The sequence below is a fragment of the Protopterus annectens genome, chromosome 3.part0, assembly GCF_019279795.1.
Source record: "Protopterus annectens isolate FY-2018-M chromosome 3.part0, PAN1.0, whole genome shotgun sequence".
Taxonomy (NCBI): domain Eukaryota; kingdom Metazoa; phylum Chordata; order Ceratodontiformes; family Protopteridae; genus Protopterus; species Protopterus annectens.
In genome coordinates this window covers 567,357,214-567,375,101 of record NC_056731.1, presented here as the reverse complement: position 1 = coordinate 567,375,101, position 17,888 = coordinate 567,357,214, and the positions used below count along the sequence as shown (strand labels likewise).

The window sequence follows — 17,888 nt, the reverse complement described above, 5'->3', positions numbered from 1 at the left end:
TAGAAATAAAAAGGCTCATACTTCTCATTTTAGCTTTCAAAGACTAGGTAGATTTACTTCATTATAAAACACCTGGGGACCAGGTATCTGTCTGTGACTTAGACTTGAAAAGTAGAAACTGGAGGGCTGAGAAATGTTACTGTTACTGTTTAATATATAATACTGTGTGTGTATGTGTGTGGGGGTCTGTGTATGTGCATGCAGTCATTTATGTTTGTGTGTATCTATATACACTTGTGCATTTGTCTATATGCATGTGCATACTTTTTGGTTTGCATGAGTGCATGATTTTGTCGTCATGCATGCTATGTGCACGTGTAGTTCTGTGCACGCCTCCTTCCTTCTGTCTGTATAAACATGAATGAGAATGCACAAAATATTTGTTGACAAATGTCTGCAATTACTTTTTCAGACTGACTGAAATAAGCTGGCTTGGTAGTAGATATTCTGAACATTCTTAAAAAGAAAAAAAAGCTGATTGAAATGATTACTTCATGTTAAATAATAGAATTAGGAAAGCAAGCCTATGTAGCAGACAGGAAAGCTAAATGTCTTTTTAAAAGCTCTGACGGGGACACTTGCTCATTGTACAGATCTCTCTACTTGTACTTCATGGACACCTTAAGGGCCCCTTTCAGCACATGCTTAATTTAACGAACCAATTAAGTAGACATGGCCAAATCAGTCTTTGCTGAGGTAGCTATGAAGAATCGACTACACAGAAAATAATCATCAATGCTTTTAATTCAGTGAGGGGAGTATATAGTCATGATTAGACAGGAAAAAGAAGACTGAATCTTTTGACAAAGTGCAGTGCTTGAATGCTGAAATAGTAAAATAAACTTCTTTTTGTTTTAAGAATACCTGACAATACATTTACTTTTATTATCACTCAGATGTCACAGAAATGGTAAACAGATTTTTGTCTTCATTATATTTGTATTATTCATTTCTACAGTGACTGATTACATAAAGGAAAAGTTTTGTCTCTATAAAATATAGATAATTGGTCGAATATATAATTTTTTCATAAGTATTCACAACCTATGCATGCATAGATGTGGGGATACAAATCTCATACACATGTATAGGTAGTGAGTTTTTTATGTCACACAAATAGGATATATATCAGGTATAATGCTATTTTGCATTATTTTTTTGCTTTTCAATGGAGAATGGGTGTTGTATGTGTATATATACTCAAATACTTCACTTAATGTACTTCACTTAATGTGATGATAAAACAAACAAAAAAAAAAAACAGACATTGAATATGTGAACCAGCCTCGTGTATATATTACACATATAAATGGATAGATGTGTGTGTGTGTGTGTGTGTGTGTGTGTGTGTGTGTGTGTGTGTGTGTGTGTGTGTGTGTGTGTGTGTGTGTGTGTGTGTGTGTGTGTGTGTGTGTGTGTGTCTTCAAGGCAGTAACATTTTTTGTAAATCCATAATTCATTTGTTCTTTCTTTTTGCCTGCACATTCAATAATTCCATTTGTCCTTAAAATTCTTCATAAGGCCGGAAATTTTCTCTGCAGTGTATTAGGGGATTTTGATATTAGTGTCATGCAACAAAAAACACTAACTGTTACAAAAAGTAAATATTTAATCTTCGTATGTTTATTTACCTGGATAGATGGTGCATTGATCACAAACCAACCAATTTTCAGACACAGCTTGACTGAATATAACAGGAGGGAGAGACAGAGAGAGACAGAGAGAGACAGAGAGAGATAAGACAAGTACAGTCTGACTGAAATAGTACAGTAGATGAAAAGTAACAGAAAAAAATAAAATGATATGAACATTCTTATGTACATTATGAGCAAGGTCTATCAGGAAGTCATTTTGATGTATAGAGAAGGAGAATAAACAGAGGTAGATGGGGGAGGGGGTAAGATCTAGGATCTTAGCTGATTAGTTCCACCTTAATGCGCTGCCAAGAAATGTACTTGTTTTTGAAGATGCTCTCTAAGCCAAGATCGAAGTCTAGACTTGTCTGACATTTATTTCAGGTAGACAGGAAGAGATTCCTATAGATAACTGACTAGAGAGGAAAATGCATCATCAGAGCAATGCAATTTAATAAGAATTTTATGTTTGTATAAAAAGATTACAATTCAACAACAAACCTATTATCTACCTTTCAACATAGACTCATAGTATTGCTTGTCATGCCTCATTGTGATTGGTGGGTTCTTGATATCTTTAAAATTATATGCAGCTTATTGATAAAAGCATGCATGCCATTGCAATACAGGAAAGTAAAAACTGGTAGTGGTTTCTTAATGACACCTTCCCTGGGATTCATCAATGCCTACACTAAGTGTCTACCATTCTGAGTAAACAGACAACACAAACATAACTTACACCTTCTTCTTCCTAATTTTTGTTTTCCTACTGATTTTCTTGCAGCCTTAACCATTAAGGGGGATTCAAAAAGGTTACCACAAAGGGTAGACTACTTACACACTCTGTCTGTCTAGAATGCACAAAAAATGTATTACAGATGTCCTTGAATACAGATTGTCTATACTTAGTATGTGCATTAATGAATACGGCTCATTGCCTTTCCTCTTATTGCAGTATTATTACTTAATGTGGATTGTAGACTACCATCACTAACTTTATCAACTTTTTCTAGGCTAATGACCTAATGCATATATCTGGCATACAGCTCATAAATTCTTTCATTTTTGTTATTTCAGAAAAATGTGATGACCAGCTGGTCGCACCTCTACCCCATTCGTCTTTCTCCAGTTCATCATCTATGACCAGTAGCTATACTCCTGGTTATGCAAAGCTGAACAGAAGAGAAGGTAAGTCTTTTCTGCAGTTAAAATACAATTTTTTGTTTTACCTAATCATATGATTCAGCAACAAATCATCCAATTCGTTTTTGTTTTATTATGCACAATTTTAGAAGTAAGCATTGTCCTTGAATCTTTTTTTATTACAGACACTATTTATTTAATTTCGATTTTTGCACTATTATTAGTGTATGCATACATAAGTAATGCTGATTTATAATAATATAAACAGTCATTATACAACAGATGCAATATTAATTACATAAATTAAGAATAGTGATAGTGTCATTGTAATGAGAAGTAAACACAAAGGAAACTTATATATATATATATATATATATATATATATATATATATATATATATATATATATATATATATATATATATTTATATATATATATCAAAGTTACTGCTAAGTGTCAGTGTCTTACAGTGTCTGCAATTTTTGCACATGCGCTTCAATAAATATTACAAAAATATGCAATTTGTCTTTGCTACAAGGTCTGAATGATACTTTCTAGAAATCAGATCTCTGATATTTAATCTTCGTTCAAAAATGACAAATATTAATGAGTGCTGTCTGACATTTCTTCTGTTGCTTCCATCTTCACTGAGACTATTAGAAGGTGATTTTCTATCACCATACTTTCAGATGTTGTAAATAACGTAAGTTCTGCCCACATCTGCCTCATAATATCAAAATAAATGGCCCGTGAGGAAAGTAATGGCTACTTTTCTCAAATACAAGTTTGAGTGGTACAGTCATACCTATTCCAAATAGTAAGAAGTACCCCATGGTTACAAAAAATGAAAGAAGAATTAAAATGTAAGGCAGGCCTGGTTAGCAGACTGGGCTAAAGGAGGTTTTCATTTAATTTTACTATGCAAAATATATGATTATCCTTAATTAATAGTATATTTAGTTTTGACTACTGATATTAAATAAAATATCTAGCATGGCAAAAAAGGTATCATTTGTCCTCACTTATGCTAAACCAGTAATGGGTTTCCTTGAAACTGAATATATTTATACCAGCAACAACTTCTGATATATTGTTTTTCAATTATTTCCATTATGCAGGTGATTTATTATTTATACGTGCTAGTGGTAAATAGAACTGAATTCATTTATTTTTGAAACAGCTAATAAAAGATTTGACTTTGCTTATATTGTTAGATAAAGTACTGTTATTTATTATATGCTCTGGGACAGACTCTCCATCCACATAAAACAAAGTGCATCCCTGTCCATATTCAAATGCAATTTGGATCTATGGATGGGAAACAGAAAATGTACCTCAGTGTACCCCTGTACTACTACTGGACAGAGGCATCTCTTAAGTCCTTTATCCCATGCATATGTCCCCTGAAATTATCTTTGGTATGATCCCGATTATTATCATTAAGGGTAGTATATATATATATATATATATATATTCATTATTGACCATGGGATTGGTAAGGACAGTCTCTCCCAGAAAGGGAAACTGGCTAGTCTAAAAATGGCCTGCAAGGGCAGCTGCTCTACTACTTACCTATAAACCTGTGTGATATTAGTTGGCAAAAACTCCAGAAAATAATATTTAATCTGTACAGGCCTTTCAGTTAAAAGACATTTTCACTAGGAAAGAGATATCACCTACTTGGACTTATTGTTTCTTTTTCCTATAGTGAGCATGTATGAATTAAAATTAAAAAGATCTCAAGTAACTAGAAAGGTTATATACACAGAGACAGTCCACAAACATACTCTAATGTTGAAACACAAGGGCTATTGCATTAGAAATATAGAACATGCATACTGGAGGGTTACAGTAATGCTTGACCTTAAAATAAGTTAATTTATTTTTTTCAGAAATGTTTAAAAAGGAAAGATGTTTTAATAATGGAATGGTGAAAGTTGTTTTGCTAATGATTATAACATATTGTCTGATAAAGCCATAGTGATAGTAAGAGACTACATACCTTAGTTTGTTAAATGATTATTTGAAACTGGAAGAGATTTTAAAAGCAGGTGTAGGTCTTTCCTTTTCACATGGCACCAGTATGGGTAATATTCTTTTACAGAACAGTTTGAAAGGCTTGAATTCAGTTTGATATACATCCCAATACATAAAGCTGATCAGCCATGTGTATTATATATTTCTATATGTACTATAGAGTAATAACTTTGAGACAAATGGTAGGGCATTTAGCTGTGATGGCACTTTCACCTGCTATAGTTCTCAGGTGTGTCTTGTCCTTATTATATGGCATATATAGGGGAGATAAAAATTAATTTTAATAAGAATATCCAATGATATTGTTATTAGCAGGAGTACAAGTACTATGTTGGAATGTCAGTCTGTTTCAGATAGCAAAATAAAGAACAACAGTTTGGATATTAAAATGACTGTCAGAAAGAAAGAGGCAATGTTTGTAGTTGAGTGTCTCACACCACAGTCAAAGATTCTGAGTATGGAACATGTGTAGACATTTTTAATTGGCTGTTTTGGTTTTAGTACAGCAGTTCTTATGAGATGAATTATGTTTCAGTATGAATTAATTGGAGTACTTTTTCACACGGTTTAGTTTGTTGCATGTCATTATTCCATCTTTTTTTTGTGGATATTTCATTGTTACTTGTTTTTGTATATAACATTTGTTTTTAGATTCAGAATGTTTCTGTGCCTTGGGAGGTTTGATGCCAAGGTGACAAAGCAGTGAATAACTTCAGTCTGTTAAATGAGTTCTTTGGTCAGTATAGCCTATTTTTATTGTATTCACAGATGTAGATGTGGCATCTATGTCTGTTCATGCCAAAAGCGTAAAATTAAATGTGACTTTCCTCATGACGAACTTGCTGTCCTGATCAGTTGTCAGTCTCTGTGTTAATCTTCAGTTCAGTTCAATCAATCCCTCCTCATAAACTGTTGATGAAGAACGGTCATAGATCATGATAGGCTCTTTAGAATGTTCCAGTTTGTAATTTAGTTGTAGCTACATGGCTTTAAACTCTGCATGATCAAAAGAAGGATTGGTTTACTTTTTGAAGAAATTACATTTTAACTTTCAGTCACCATACTGTATCAGATGCAATCAAAATAACTCAAATCTTCTAACAATTATAATAAAAAGCAAAGTAAAAAGAGTGTGCTGTTCTTCAAATCACAAAGTAAAGTAATTCAACTGAGCACACTGATAACATCATGAGAAAAATAACTTTTTGTAGCAGTCCTTTTCGTTCTTATGTGAGCTATCCAGTATTTCAAGCTATTGTTTTACCAGCATGGACGTGTACCAAATATATGGTATAGAGGACTTGTGGATTCACATTAAAAATGTGTAAATGCCTCCCTCTGTGGAACTCATACAAGGATCTTTGTTCTATTCAATTGCACTGTTGTTAGTACAGCCTGACTACAAAAATAGTTTTTGATTCAGTTAATATAGTTCTTGAATTAACTAAGTGATGTACTAGATGAATTTCTGTTTTGTCTTGTAATTAATTAGATCATTAGGAAAGAGCAGGATTGCACAGCTGATACCTAGTTTGTATGTTAATTAAAACAGGCTCATGTTTCTTTGCTGCTATAAGCAAGAGATAACAAAGTTTCTTTAGAAACGGTGTCTTTGATACTGTGCTTTCTTCTTTGTGTAGTTTGGCAGAGATAATAGAATATGCCACTTCTATTCAGAACATTGTATATTTAATACTGCAAACGGAAGCTGCAGCTCAAGAAAATATTTCCAGCTTAACTGATTGCTTCACTTAAGGAAATGAGAAATCCTTAACTATGTATTGCTTCCAGTGATAATTGTTGCCTGATCCTTATTGAAATAATGATCCAGCATAGTCAAAGAAAAAAAGGATGCCCAGAGTCAACAGTCCTATAAAAAGACATGCAGTACATTGTGTGCAAACAACAGATTAAGCTGATTTGATACTTTGGGGATGTTCTTATAAGCAGAACTGTTATAAATAATTTTGTTGCGTATCAGTTGAACTGACTTCTTTCCTAACACTGCATTTAATTTTGTTAGTAGTATTTAAAAGCTTAATATAGTGTAGGTGTGCTTATTTTTTTAATCCATCTAGATATTTTGAGTTAATTAATGTAGGTAATGAACTTTCATTGACAGACATGCTTGACTATAAGTAACCCTTTAGAAATTGCGTGCATTATTTATTGATTTTTTTTAATCACACAAAAACAAGGAAGTAAGGTATGGAGTTTTATTTCACTGTGTCAGTGTATTGATATGATTCTGTTGCTGCTTTTTTCAGTTTGCTTCCTTTAGCCAGGTTTATATAGGCCTTTAATTGAACACTTAAATTTACAGCAAAGTTTGCACCCTATTTTTTCTTAAGTCAGTGGTGTACACAGAAGGATTTTTTGTATTATTTTTGAGCCTGTGCCTGCTGACCATCAAGCCTTCCATCAAACTGACATAACACTGTCCAATGGGAACTGGCATCTAGGAAGCCTTGATGGTTCTTTGTACACTTTCTCACATCCTGACAATTACAAGATTTTAATTTTTATTAGCTATCCCCCAGTAATATGAAAATCTGCACAAAGGTAATGGTCACTGCCCTGCAAACATGCAATCCAGCAAGGGGCGGCTGTACGCGTGTCTTTGCCACATCAAGAGCAAGAATGTGATCTCCAGAAAAGACCCTATGAATAGAGCAGTGGCATGAGATGGGAGGGACCCTCTACCCTGTCCCACAGAATGACCATGCCCATTTTCCCTGACTGCACTAGCAAGCACCTGAGCCACGATTCAAATGTAGATCACCTGGTGTGTAATCAGGTCTTAATCCATCAATGCTATTAGCATGTGTTATGTACATATAGCTTGTCATTAAAAAGACATTTTGGTAGTCTATGGAAATATAATTGTGTATAAAAGTAGTTTTGAAGATGCAGAGAGTAGCCAGCCCCTATCAATTGCTGCGTATGCCCCCTCCCTTCTACTTCTTTCCTTCCAGTTTTATGACGAGCCCTTTACGTATCGCTGATAATAACGTGCACACACATATCATGCTGCCTGTGTCGCATATCATCACAGCTGAGAAAAGCTTTAGCTCCTCTAGCCAAGTTGTCATATTGTTTACCCTTAATCGGACTAATCTGTCTGATGGCTTTCTTTTGCATTTGTCCTAGCATTCTGCTGCCATACCTGTCATGACCTACAGAATTATGTGATATAAGCAGGACTCTGTTGCGTGTTGGTATTGCCTCATTAATTCTGATGCCTATACCCCCAAGGATATACTCAACGTTTTCTTTGCAGCAGCTGTTGGTCTCTCTGTGTGCTCCTGGTGGTCCAGTCCTGGTGTAATCAATACAGTCAGACCCCTTTCTTAGCCAATTGCCATCAGTTCCAACAGGGATGTTATTGCACAGGAATATCACTCTGCACCTGTTTGCATTGACCCTAAGCCACCAAGTTTTTTACCCAGTGTTTCAGCCTTTCCAAATACATTGCTTGATTCTTCTACCATCCTTCACTGCCACACCAATCTTTGAGTCATCAGCAAAGAAGCAGAATAGCTAAAATTCTACAAGAGTGCAAATGTACCTGGTAAAGAAACTAAATTAGACCTTTGCACTGATTGTGGATACACTTTGATATAAAAAAAAAATCCAAAAATCCCCACTTTGGGACCTGAATAAGCAACATTCTCAGTAACACAGCCACAGGGACAACCAGTGAAATAAACACAAAGAAAATTCAAATTTTGATTGAAGAGGATTTATCTAAAGTTAATATGAGATAATTTCCTCTTTATGGCATGTGCTATTCCAGCTGTGAGTTCTTTTTAAAGGTTGAATGGGTGAAAATGATAGCGCTTCACTTACATTTATACTGCTGGCTGTCCCATAAAGCAATTTACTGCTTTGACTGCTAGGACATATTTAACTAGTATATTCATGAGAATAAATTCCCACTGAAACAGTTTCAGAATAGGAGATGATACTGATGGATATACTCTGCCCTTTACCATAGACTGGACCTTGTGTTTCTGCTTTTACATTGAAGTGGTTATGGGGCCATTTCAGAGTTTAGAACACTGTTGAACTCAAAGTAGTGGACTAAGGAATGAATGGTCAAGCTTACAGGTGACTTAATAATAAGGAAAGAGTTTTAGAAAAAATTCATTCTGATGAGTAACTAATAACATCTGGGAAAGGTTCACATTTGTAGTCAGTAGTCGTGATTTCACTGCAGCTGCATAGATACAGAAAAGGAAGTGATTCCCTTAGAGTTTCATTTTACATCTATTTGAGCAAGAGATTTTCATGAGAGAGAAGAGCTTATTTTGGTGCTGGAGCCATAAGTTTGCTTTCAATTGTAAGCTGGACCTCAGCTCAGCTTATTTATCATATGTTTGTGATTTAGGCTCAGTGTCTTTCGTAAATTATTTTTGGTATAGTTTTGAGTTGCCCACAACTTGGTATTGTTATACATTAGTGTGTCTTTTTTTTTTTTCTTTTAGGTTCTTTTTGCCCTTGTGTCTACCAGACATGATGACCCCCCCCCCCCCATAACTGGACTTCAGGTGCTTGAATCATCATAGGACAAACACTGACTTCACTTTTATGAGTGCAAATATCTGTGTATTTGCAAATGAGAACTACCGCCAAATGGTGTCTCGATGGGTGGAAAACGTGTCCAGAGGATGTCTATGCAATGCTGCCCCTCCTCCTATTGACTCTGTCAGTATATGTCATGGTTTGCTCCACCTCCCAGCACTGAAATACTATTCTTTCCCTGCCATCTCCATCAAGTTCCTCAGCTACTGAGCCAGAACTTTACCTCTCTATACTGTCAGAGCTAGTATTATCAAATCCATCTTCCTAGGTTAACTGAATGCTGAGTCTTCATTCATAAAGTTCATAAAACATTCAAAGGAAGGTATTATCATGTTTAAAGTATATTTTTGAATAAATATTTGCTTTTAGCATTTAAACAACGAGTTCAGCATAATTTACAGTACTACGATATACAAGTATTACTAAAATAAGTTTTGCAACTATGGTAGAAATTAGTGTTGTTTCCACAGTACATTTACTTCTTTAGTATAGCTTTTTAGCTGGAGTCCAATCTATGTATACCCTCCCTTGTGTTCATTGACTTTTATTAAACACATTGGTGTCCAGCCACATCCAAAAGATATGTCATAGGTGAGATGTTGATCTTTGAAACTGCCCTAGGTATACGTTATGTGTATGACTGAGTATGATTTTGTCCAGTCACAGACTAAATTTTATCTGGGATTGCTTTCTTTGCCTTTTCATAGGTCAGGCTCCTCTGTAACTCTGAATTTGATAATGCAAGTAATTCACAGGTTTAATAAATAAATACTATAAGTGTTTAACTTACATATGTATGCATGCATGCCAGCTACCACTGTACTGAGATGTGTAATTCTTCTATGCTGGTAGCTTGGGCAAAAGTTCTTGAGCTATACATTTAAAAATTCTTGAATATGAAAAAAAAATTAAACAAAATAAGTGAATAGTTTTTGCTTGATTGAGAATCATAGGATGTTACTGGACTATTGATCTGGAGGTCATTTCAAGCCTAGCAGTTTCATCCCAATGTAATACCGTAGATATTGTACACAATACCCAGGATTGTATTTACTAATGACTGCTCATGTTTAGGAGAGTTGTGGACACTATCCCCAGTAAGAATTTATGGTGCTCCATCCACTCGTTCAGGTTCCTTTTGAACAGTATCATAATGGTGCTTTGCTTCACAGGAACTGGCAGCCTTTTCCAAAGACACAGCAGTTGCTGGGAGAATAATCTGTCCTCCAGCGCATCCTATTCAAGTTGCAGGCCATATTTAGATCCCTGGAACCGGTACCTCTAGTCCCATTTGATTTACAGGTGTGCAGAAAATTCATTAGGTTTGGGTCAAATATTTGCTTTGTTAGCCAGGCATGTCACCCCTAAGAACTCCATATGATACTGAGTATAGTGACAGGGACTTTAGTTTGTCTGTGTAAGGTACGTGCTGGAGTGCCTTGATCTTCTTAGTTAGAAACCTCTGAGGTCTCTCCAATTGCTGCAAGTGTTTTGTATGGTACATGCCAAAAGGGGGGTATACTCAATTATGGGTCTGATTAGTGATAAGCATAGAGGGGTTATAACCTTCTTTGCTCTAGAGGTGATGCCTTTGCTAATCAAGTGTGCTATGTAGAAAGTCTTTCTTACAACAGTAGACACATAGTGGTCAAAGTTAAGGTCGCAGTCTACTTGTGATCCCAAATCTCTTACTACTTTGTAGGTACATAGGGTATTCTTGTTAATTTGATAGTTTGCAGGGACATTGCTTTTACTGAAGGGAATGATGATGCATTTCTTTGCATTCAGTTTGTGACAGTGACTAAGACACCCATCGTTGGTCTGAGTAAGACCATCCTGAAGTATACTGACATAATTTGGGGATTCAATAATTGCACCCAGTTTGCAGTCATCTGCACACTTGGTTGACCAAGTGTGCAGTCATCTGCACACTTGGTCAACCACAGCCCCATAGATTTTGCCTGAATTTCTGAGAAGTATATACCAAACAGTAAGGGGCCCAGCACTAATCTTTTTGTCACGCCACTAGTGGATGTGGAGTCACCCACTTTGACAGTATGTGACTGTTCTGTGAGCCAGTTGGTAACCCATCTTACAACAAATGTGTTTACTTTCAGTTTGCAAAGTTTATCAGTAATGCTGACAGGATGCAGCTTGGAAGTGATGACAATGGTAAAGAGGAGAATGGACATCCTCTGTATGTAGCAAACAAGATGGAAGGGCAGTGCAGCAAAGCCGCTTGGCTTGGGCTCAAAAGTCTACTACTCAGCAGGAGGACAGGTTAGAAATGGTGTGGGTATTGCAGTGGGGGAGAGGACAAATTCAAAGGGGACATCCGCAACTGCAGGTGGTGTAGAGACATCAAACTGCTGTCACAATTTTTGAAAGTTCTGGAGAGGGTGATTGATAAACAGCTGCACAATGTAGTAGAAAATAAGATGGGAGATGAACAGTCCAGATTCAGATCAGGATGCAGCACAACTGGCCAATGTTTGCAGTAAGACAGATACTTGAGAAGAAGCTAGAGATGAGGAAGGAAAAAGTCCAACTGGGCATTCCTAGAATTAGAGAAAGTATATGACAAGATCCCAAGAAAGCTGATTTGAGCAGAACTGTTTGAAGTCCAGAATCATTGGTGGAGTTAGAGCAAGCTATGTATGAGGACCCAATTACTCAAGCTCGAACAGTGTTTAGTCTCATAGAGAGGTTCCCAGTGAGAGTGGGTGTGCATCATGGTTCATTTCTGAGCCAACTGGTGCTCATACTGGTGATGGACTACATTAGCAAACAGGTCAAAGGGTACAGACTAACAAAGTTGTTGTATGCAGATGATGTGACATTACAGGCAGATTACAGTGTGAGTGTGAGATTGTGTCAAAGGTGTTTGCCTAGCTGAGGTTTGCTGTATGCACAAATTTGCCTTCATCAATAGTCCTGGTCACATTCTCAAAGAAATCCATCTGGTTTATCAGGCAGAATCTGCCCTTGATGAAGCCAAATTGAGTCTGATCCAGGTTTTGGAAGTTGCCTACATCTTTATTTATAAGGTTCATTTTGATACATTCCATGGCTGGTGAGGCTGGTCATGGGTCTATAATTCCCTAGGTCTGTTGCTAAGCCACCTTTATGGAGGGGAATAACTGTTGCTGTTCTCCATCTGCAGGAACAAAGCCAGTGGTTAGGCTGTGATTGAATAGGGTACTTAATTGTGATGCTAGTTCATGTTTTATTTTGTTTATTTTGTTTATTTTGTTTAGATGACAGCCTGGGATGCAGTCTCATCCCATAGAGGCTATATTTTATACCTTAGACAATGTTTTAATGACCTGCTCTTTGGATATGTAGGGTGGGGGTGAGTTGGTGGCAAGCTTTTGATAAGTTTGGAGGGGATAAGGGAGTGCAATTTTTGCCACATATGTCCATTAGCATGTTTGCTATCTCTGTAGGATCAGTTTGTGTGATACCATTAGTTGCTAGTTCAGCACATGCTTAGGTCTTACCTTTTAAGCTACATACATAGCTGTAAAAGGCCTTATGAGTATTTGCTGTGAATGCTAAGTTTTTCTCAAAGGTACCCTTAGAGGATTTGACATGTTATCTTATTTGCCACCTGAGGCTGATGAGAGTGCTTTTCCGTTGTTTTGGCCTCACCTTAGTTTTCTTAGACAGCAGCCTTTTGCTTTTGTTGTAAAGTTTGTTGATGCTGGATGTCCACCATGGCAGCTTTTTTTTTTTTTACATGGGGCTCTGGCTTTGAGCCTGTCTGGAACAGCAGAGTCTATGCACTTATACAAGTGATTGTATAGGACTTTAGTCTAAGCTTTGGTGTAGTTACAACACTTTCAGCTGGGGGTAGGGCTTGAAATGTAGTTATACCTTCCCCTAGGTGGGCATAGTTTGCTTTGTTGAAGTTTTTATGTCTTACTTCACCCTTTGTGAGTTCTGGTGTTCATGCCAGATCAACGGCAACTGATTTGTGGTCACATTTAACCAATGAGGGTCCAATAGTTGAGGTGGTGCATCTGTTTGTCATGTTAGTCAGGACCAGATCTAGTATGTTTGTCCACTTGTTGCTGCTTGAATTTGTTTCAGGGCATTTGAGTTAACAAAGTCAAGGAACTTTTGCACTAGTGAGTTAGGGCTTGAGTAGTTTTCCAAGTTGATTGTGGGATAATTGAAATCCTCTATGATCAGAATGTTTAGCAATATTTGGATTGACTCCAGTTTGGTTAAGTAGGCCTTATGCGCATCATGATCCATGAAGGGGGATCTATAACTAACTATGACTTGAATGGGGATCTTACCCACAATAATCTAAACATGGAGTTATCCCGTCTAACTAGTCAGGAGGTGAATTTATCTCTAATATAGATAGAAACACCACCTCCTTTGGTTCTCACATGTCCATTCTGTGGTCAATTTAAGCATTGTTGTTACATTTTAGCTTCTTAGTCATGGTTCTGAAAGTTATGAATTTATTGTAATGATTAACACAGTGTATCATCACCACTCTGGTCACATTTGAAGAAGTGTAGGTGCAACAAATACAAGATAGTTCACACAATTAGCACCATGGGTATTAAGTAACATGGCACAATTAGTTAGAGAGAATGTGACATTACAGTGTTTTTAAACTTAGTAAATTCCCTCCACAAAGATAAGTTTGTATACTAGCAAAATTTGTATGAAAATTGCAATCAACTCTTTAAATGACTTTTATTATTATTATTATTATTATTATTATTAGTATTAGGTGGGCCTAATCTGCTAGGGACTATTCATATAGAAAGGGATGTGCTTCATTTTACTTCTGCAAACCAGTTGTCTGGAGATTGTTGCACTAGTTCCCAATCTCCAGTGCACTGAGACTGGTTGCAACATCAAGTGAACCAGATAAGTCTGTGCTTGAATCGCCTTAATGACAAAATAATTTCCTCTGAGAATTAACTAAGCTTTCATGTCTTCTTGTGTCACTAATGTTTTTAGAATTTTCATTGTTTTATGGATTTTATATCTATATTATAAAGTACATATAATTTCAGAATGACTCTGGCAACAACCCTGTACTTTTGGTAAGTGGTAGGGATGTGATAGGCAAGGATTCAGCACTTCAGTTTCCTGGAATATAGAGAGGTAGCTAATTAGTGGCACTATAATCATGATTACTTTAACCAACTTTACAGTTATCTAAGTAAGGAAGGGTATGGCTGTAGTCATACACCAGCCTTCAGAGTGCTAGTTACTTCATTTAGGTAGAGCTTCCAGAAATTTAAACTTATGCATTCTTAATGTTAGGTGTTTGCAAGGAAATTACTTATGCAGTATGGCTGTATAACATTTATTGTTTATAGATTCATTTATTTTGTTTCTGTTAGGGAAAGCTTTGACAGACTATTAAACACATCTGTAATTAATGTGGTATTGTATGTAGTGTGCTATTCTCTACTGTTATTGTGCTATGACTGTAAGACTTTACTTGGAGTATGAATCTACTATTCTATAATTTGACTAATCCTGACGCAATATAAATCATTTGACCCACGGTGGTGGTGCTGCAGTAGCGTTGTCGCCTCACAGTAAGACGCTGTCCAGTTCGATTCTCAGCTATAGCGTCTTCTGCGTGGAGACATGCATGAATGGGCGTACCCTCATTGCAGGTTGTTCGTCAGGGCTGGTAACTCGGCACGTAAAAATCAACTACCAATAATTAGCGGACCAGAGTTCTGCTGTGCGAACCCTAACCGGGAAAAGCCGAAAGACTCAACATGTCAAAATTTATACAGAACTGCAAGATTATTCTTTATTCGTAATGTAGAAATACAGCATAATCCAATTAACTGTGATATTATTATTATTATTATTATAATTATTATTAGTATTATTATTATTATTATTATTGGGGGTTCTGTGTATTAAGTATTATTTCCTATGTGATGTTGAACAGTGAATTCTCTGATAGGACAGATTACTGTACAGCACTTCATATTATGAATATGGAATAAATGTCTTGTTAGATAGATGCTCCAATGCAATTAGTGATAATGTTTTATTTTAGAAGAGTTCTTGAATATCTTAGTCTGTCATCAAAGAATAGAACATGTGTTGGATTATTGCACTTCTCCTCATCAACAGTATTGTTTGCGCAAAACATAGTTTCAGGACATCACATTCTAGTATTATGGAGTATCATGTTTACTGTTTAGATACAGTTATCCTTCAATAGTGGCAATGCATCAGGAAAGCATTGTGCAAAAGAGCAGTATGCTTTTATCAGAAAGAAACACAGACATGAGGCAGATAAGAAGAGACTCCATCTCCCCATCAAGCAGAGAACCACATTAACCCTTTGTGATGACCGTGCCCTTGCCCAGCAATCAAGGAGCCTCAATCCTCACCACTAACACCAGGGAGGTCGTCTCCTAGAAGAGGAAAGGATAACTAATACACACAGTAAAGTACAATTTCCCTTAAGTGCACACAGAGATCACAGTCAGTCTGGGGCTGGTTACTCCTTTGCTCACCAGGTCCCCAGTAAGACTCCCCACTGACACAGCTGTAGGGTCCAGGTCTCAGCCTAGCTGGGCATGCTAGATCCTCCAGTACCCTCTCTGTCCAACCAGTGCTTCCTGTCCCTGCCAAGTAGCTGACACACCACACACACACTTTGAGAAGAGGTTATACAACCACACAGACCCTCCTGAGAAAAGCCTGGTACAGGTTTTCTAGCTGTGCCCCTTTACCCAGACTATATGGTAGTAATTACAACCACCATTCAGCTAATAATTATCAGCTACTCAAAGGCCCTTAAAAAGGGTATCCAATTATTACTGTGCAATATTATTATCCAGTTGGCAGTATGACCAATCAGTCAAGGCTTATTGGAAGGGCTTAGACAGTAAACTCTATAAATATATAATGTACTTTAAAGCATAATTTATCCCTACATAAATCAGCCACAGGTAGAAGGTTTTAAAAATATTTAATAATAGATAATTAAAACACAAGACAACACTACTACACCACAGAGATATCTAAGAGTTCAGAGATCACACAGAAACTTAAAATAATACAGTAGGACAGGTCTGATTTCAAAGAAAAAAATACCTAATTAATCTTTACTAGCTTTAACTATTCCTACAGGAAATCACAGTGCTAAAACTTACATGTGAGCATAAGGCAGAGTGGTGATAAGTTGGATATCAAGATCAAAATGCTTACAGTCTCTCACTGAACAATAGTTTTTAAACACTAACCACCAGCTCTGCTGAGGCCCTCCCAAATTAGATCATTTTGACACTTGGGTTTTTTCAGGCCACAAACTGCATTATTTAGCAAGCTAACACCTGCTCTGGAAACTACAACAATATAAGGCATTTCACATATACACTGTAGCAGAAACCAGAGCAATAAAGCAGATTCAACATGTAAATTCTGGCCCTTAACTTTAACCTTAAAACAATAGGAATGAAACCTTCATCCAGACCCACTGGAGCTGACTTGTAAACATCAAAGAGATTTATAAGATCTTGTCAGCTTCAAAAGACACATTTGAAATGCTTGGCTTGGTTTTCCTTACGACAGATGGCAATGTTGCAACAATCTTGAATTATGTATCAAATTCTATTTGACTAGGCTGGCAGCCTTCATCCATCTTCCTCCATTCTTCACACCCTTTTTAAGTGCAACCTGGATAACTGGATGGGGATACACACATGGGATTCCACATGTGTCCCTGCTGGACAGTGGCATAGGGTGCTGACTTGTTGGAACATGGGCTAAAATTCTTGACTATTCTTGTAAGGGCCTCAGAGCCAATAGCCTAGTAACTTCCTATGATCCTATTCTCTCTCCTTCATGACTGGTAGAGTCACGTGTCAGATTGAAGAACCTATGTTTTAGCATTTTTGTTATATACAGTATGTTGTTTCAAATGAAAAGTTAGGCAGAGTTCATGATTTGTTTATCCCTTCCATCCAACTGTCTCTCCATCTACCCATGTATTCATTTATTCATCCATCCACCATTTTCTACTAGATGTCCTTCTAAAAGTCATATCTAGTTGCAAGTTGAGCAGGGTAGGCTAAACTTATTTCTTTCTTACAGCTTATTCTGTTGTGTCCCCTGGCATTTCTGGACAAGATTAGATACATAATCTCACCAGTTTATTCCAAGGAGATCCTTAAGCCTTCTTTCTATATGCCATGCCTGATACACCTCCTAGGATACAGCTAGAGTCATACTTTCCAGATCCAACCAAAGTTACTTATTCTTCTCAACCGGAAGAGCAGTGACTGTACTCCAATGATTTTTTCTAGATAACCAAATTCCACATTCTTTCAGGATAAATGAGTTCACTTGCTATGTCAAAAAAGATCACGTCTACAAATTCTTTGATCAGTATTATCCTGTATGTTACTAGCTAAGCCTCATGACCATAGATGAAACTTAATACAAAGAGTGACTGGAAAAATATTTTTTTCCCTGTGACC

At 36.6% G+C, this 17,888-nt stretch overlaps 1 protein-coding gene across 1 annotated transcript in view; it reads left to right on the top strand.

The window, feature by feature from the left end:
- The first annotated feature begins 2,713 nt into the window (after positions 1 to 2,713).
- Positions 2,714 to 17,888, top strand: part of CNTNAP2 (contactin associated protein 2) — a 7,772,136-nt gene continuing 7,756,961 nt past the window's right edge. The window contains exon 1 of the mRNA XM_044064985.1: positions 2,714 to 2,822. Within this exon, the coding sequence (XP_043920920.1) occupies positions 2,774 to 2,822 (49 nt within the window). The 5' untranslated portion in view covers positions 2,714 to 2,773. The remainder of the gene's footprint in view (positions 2,823 to 17,888) is intronic.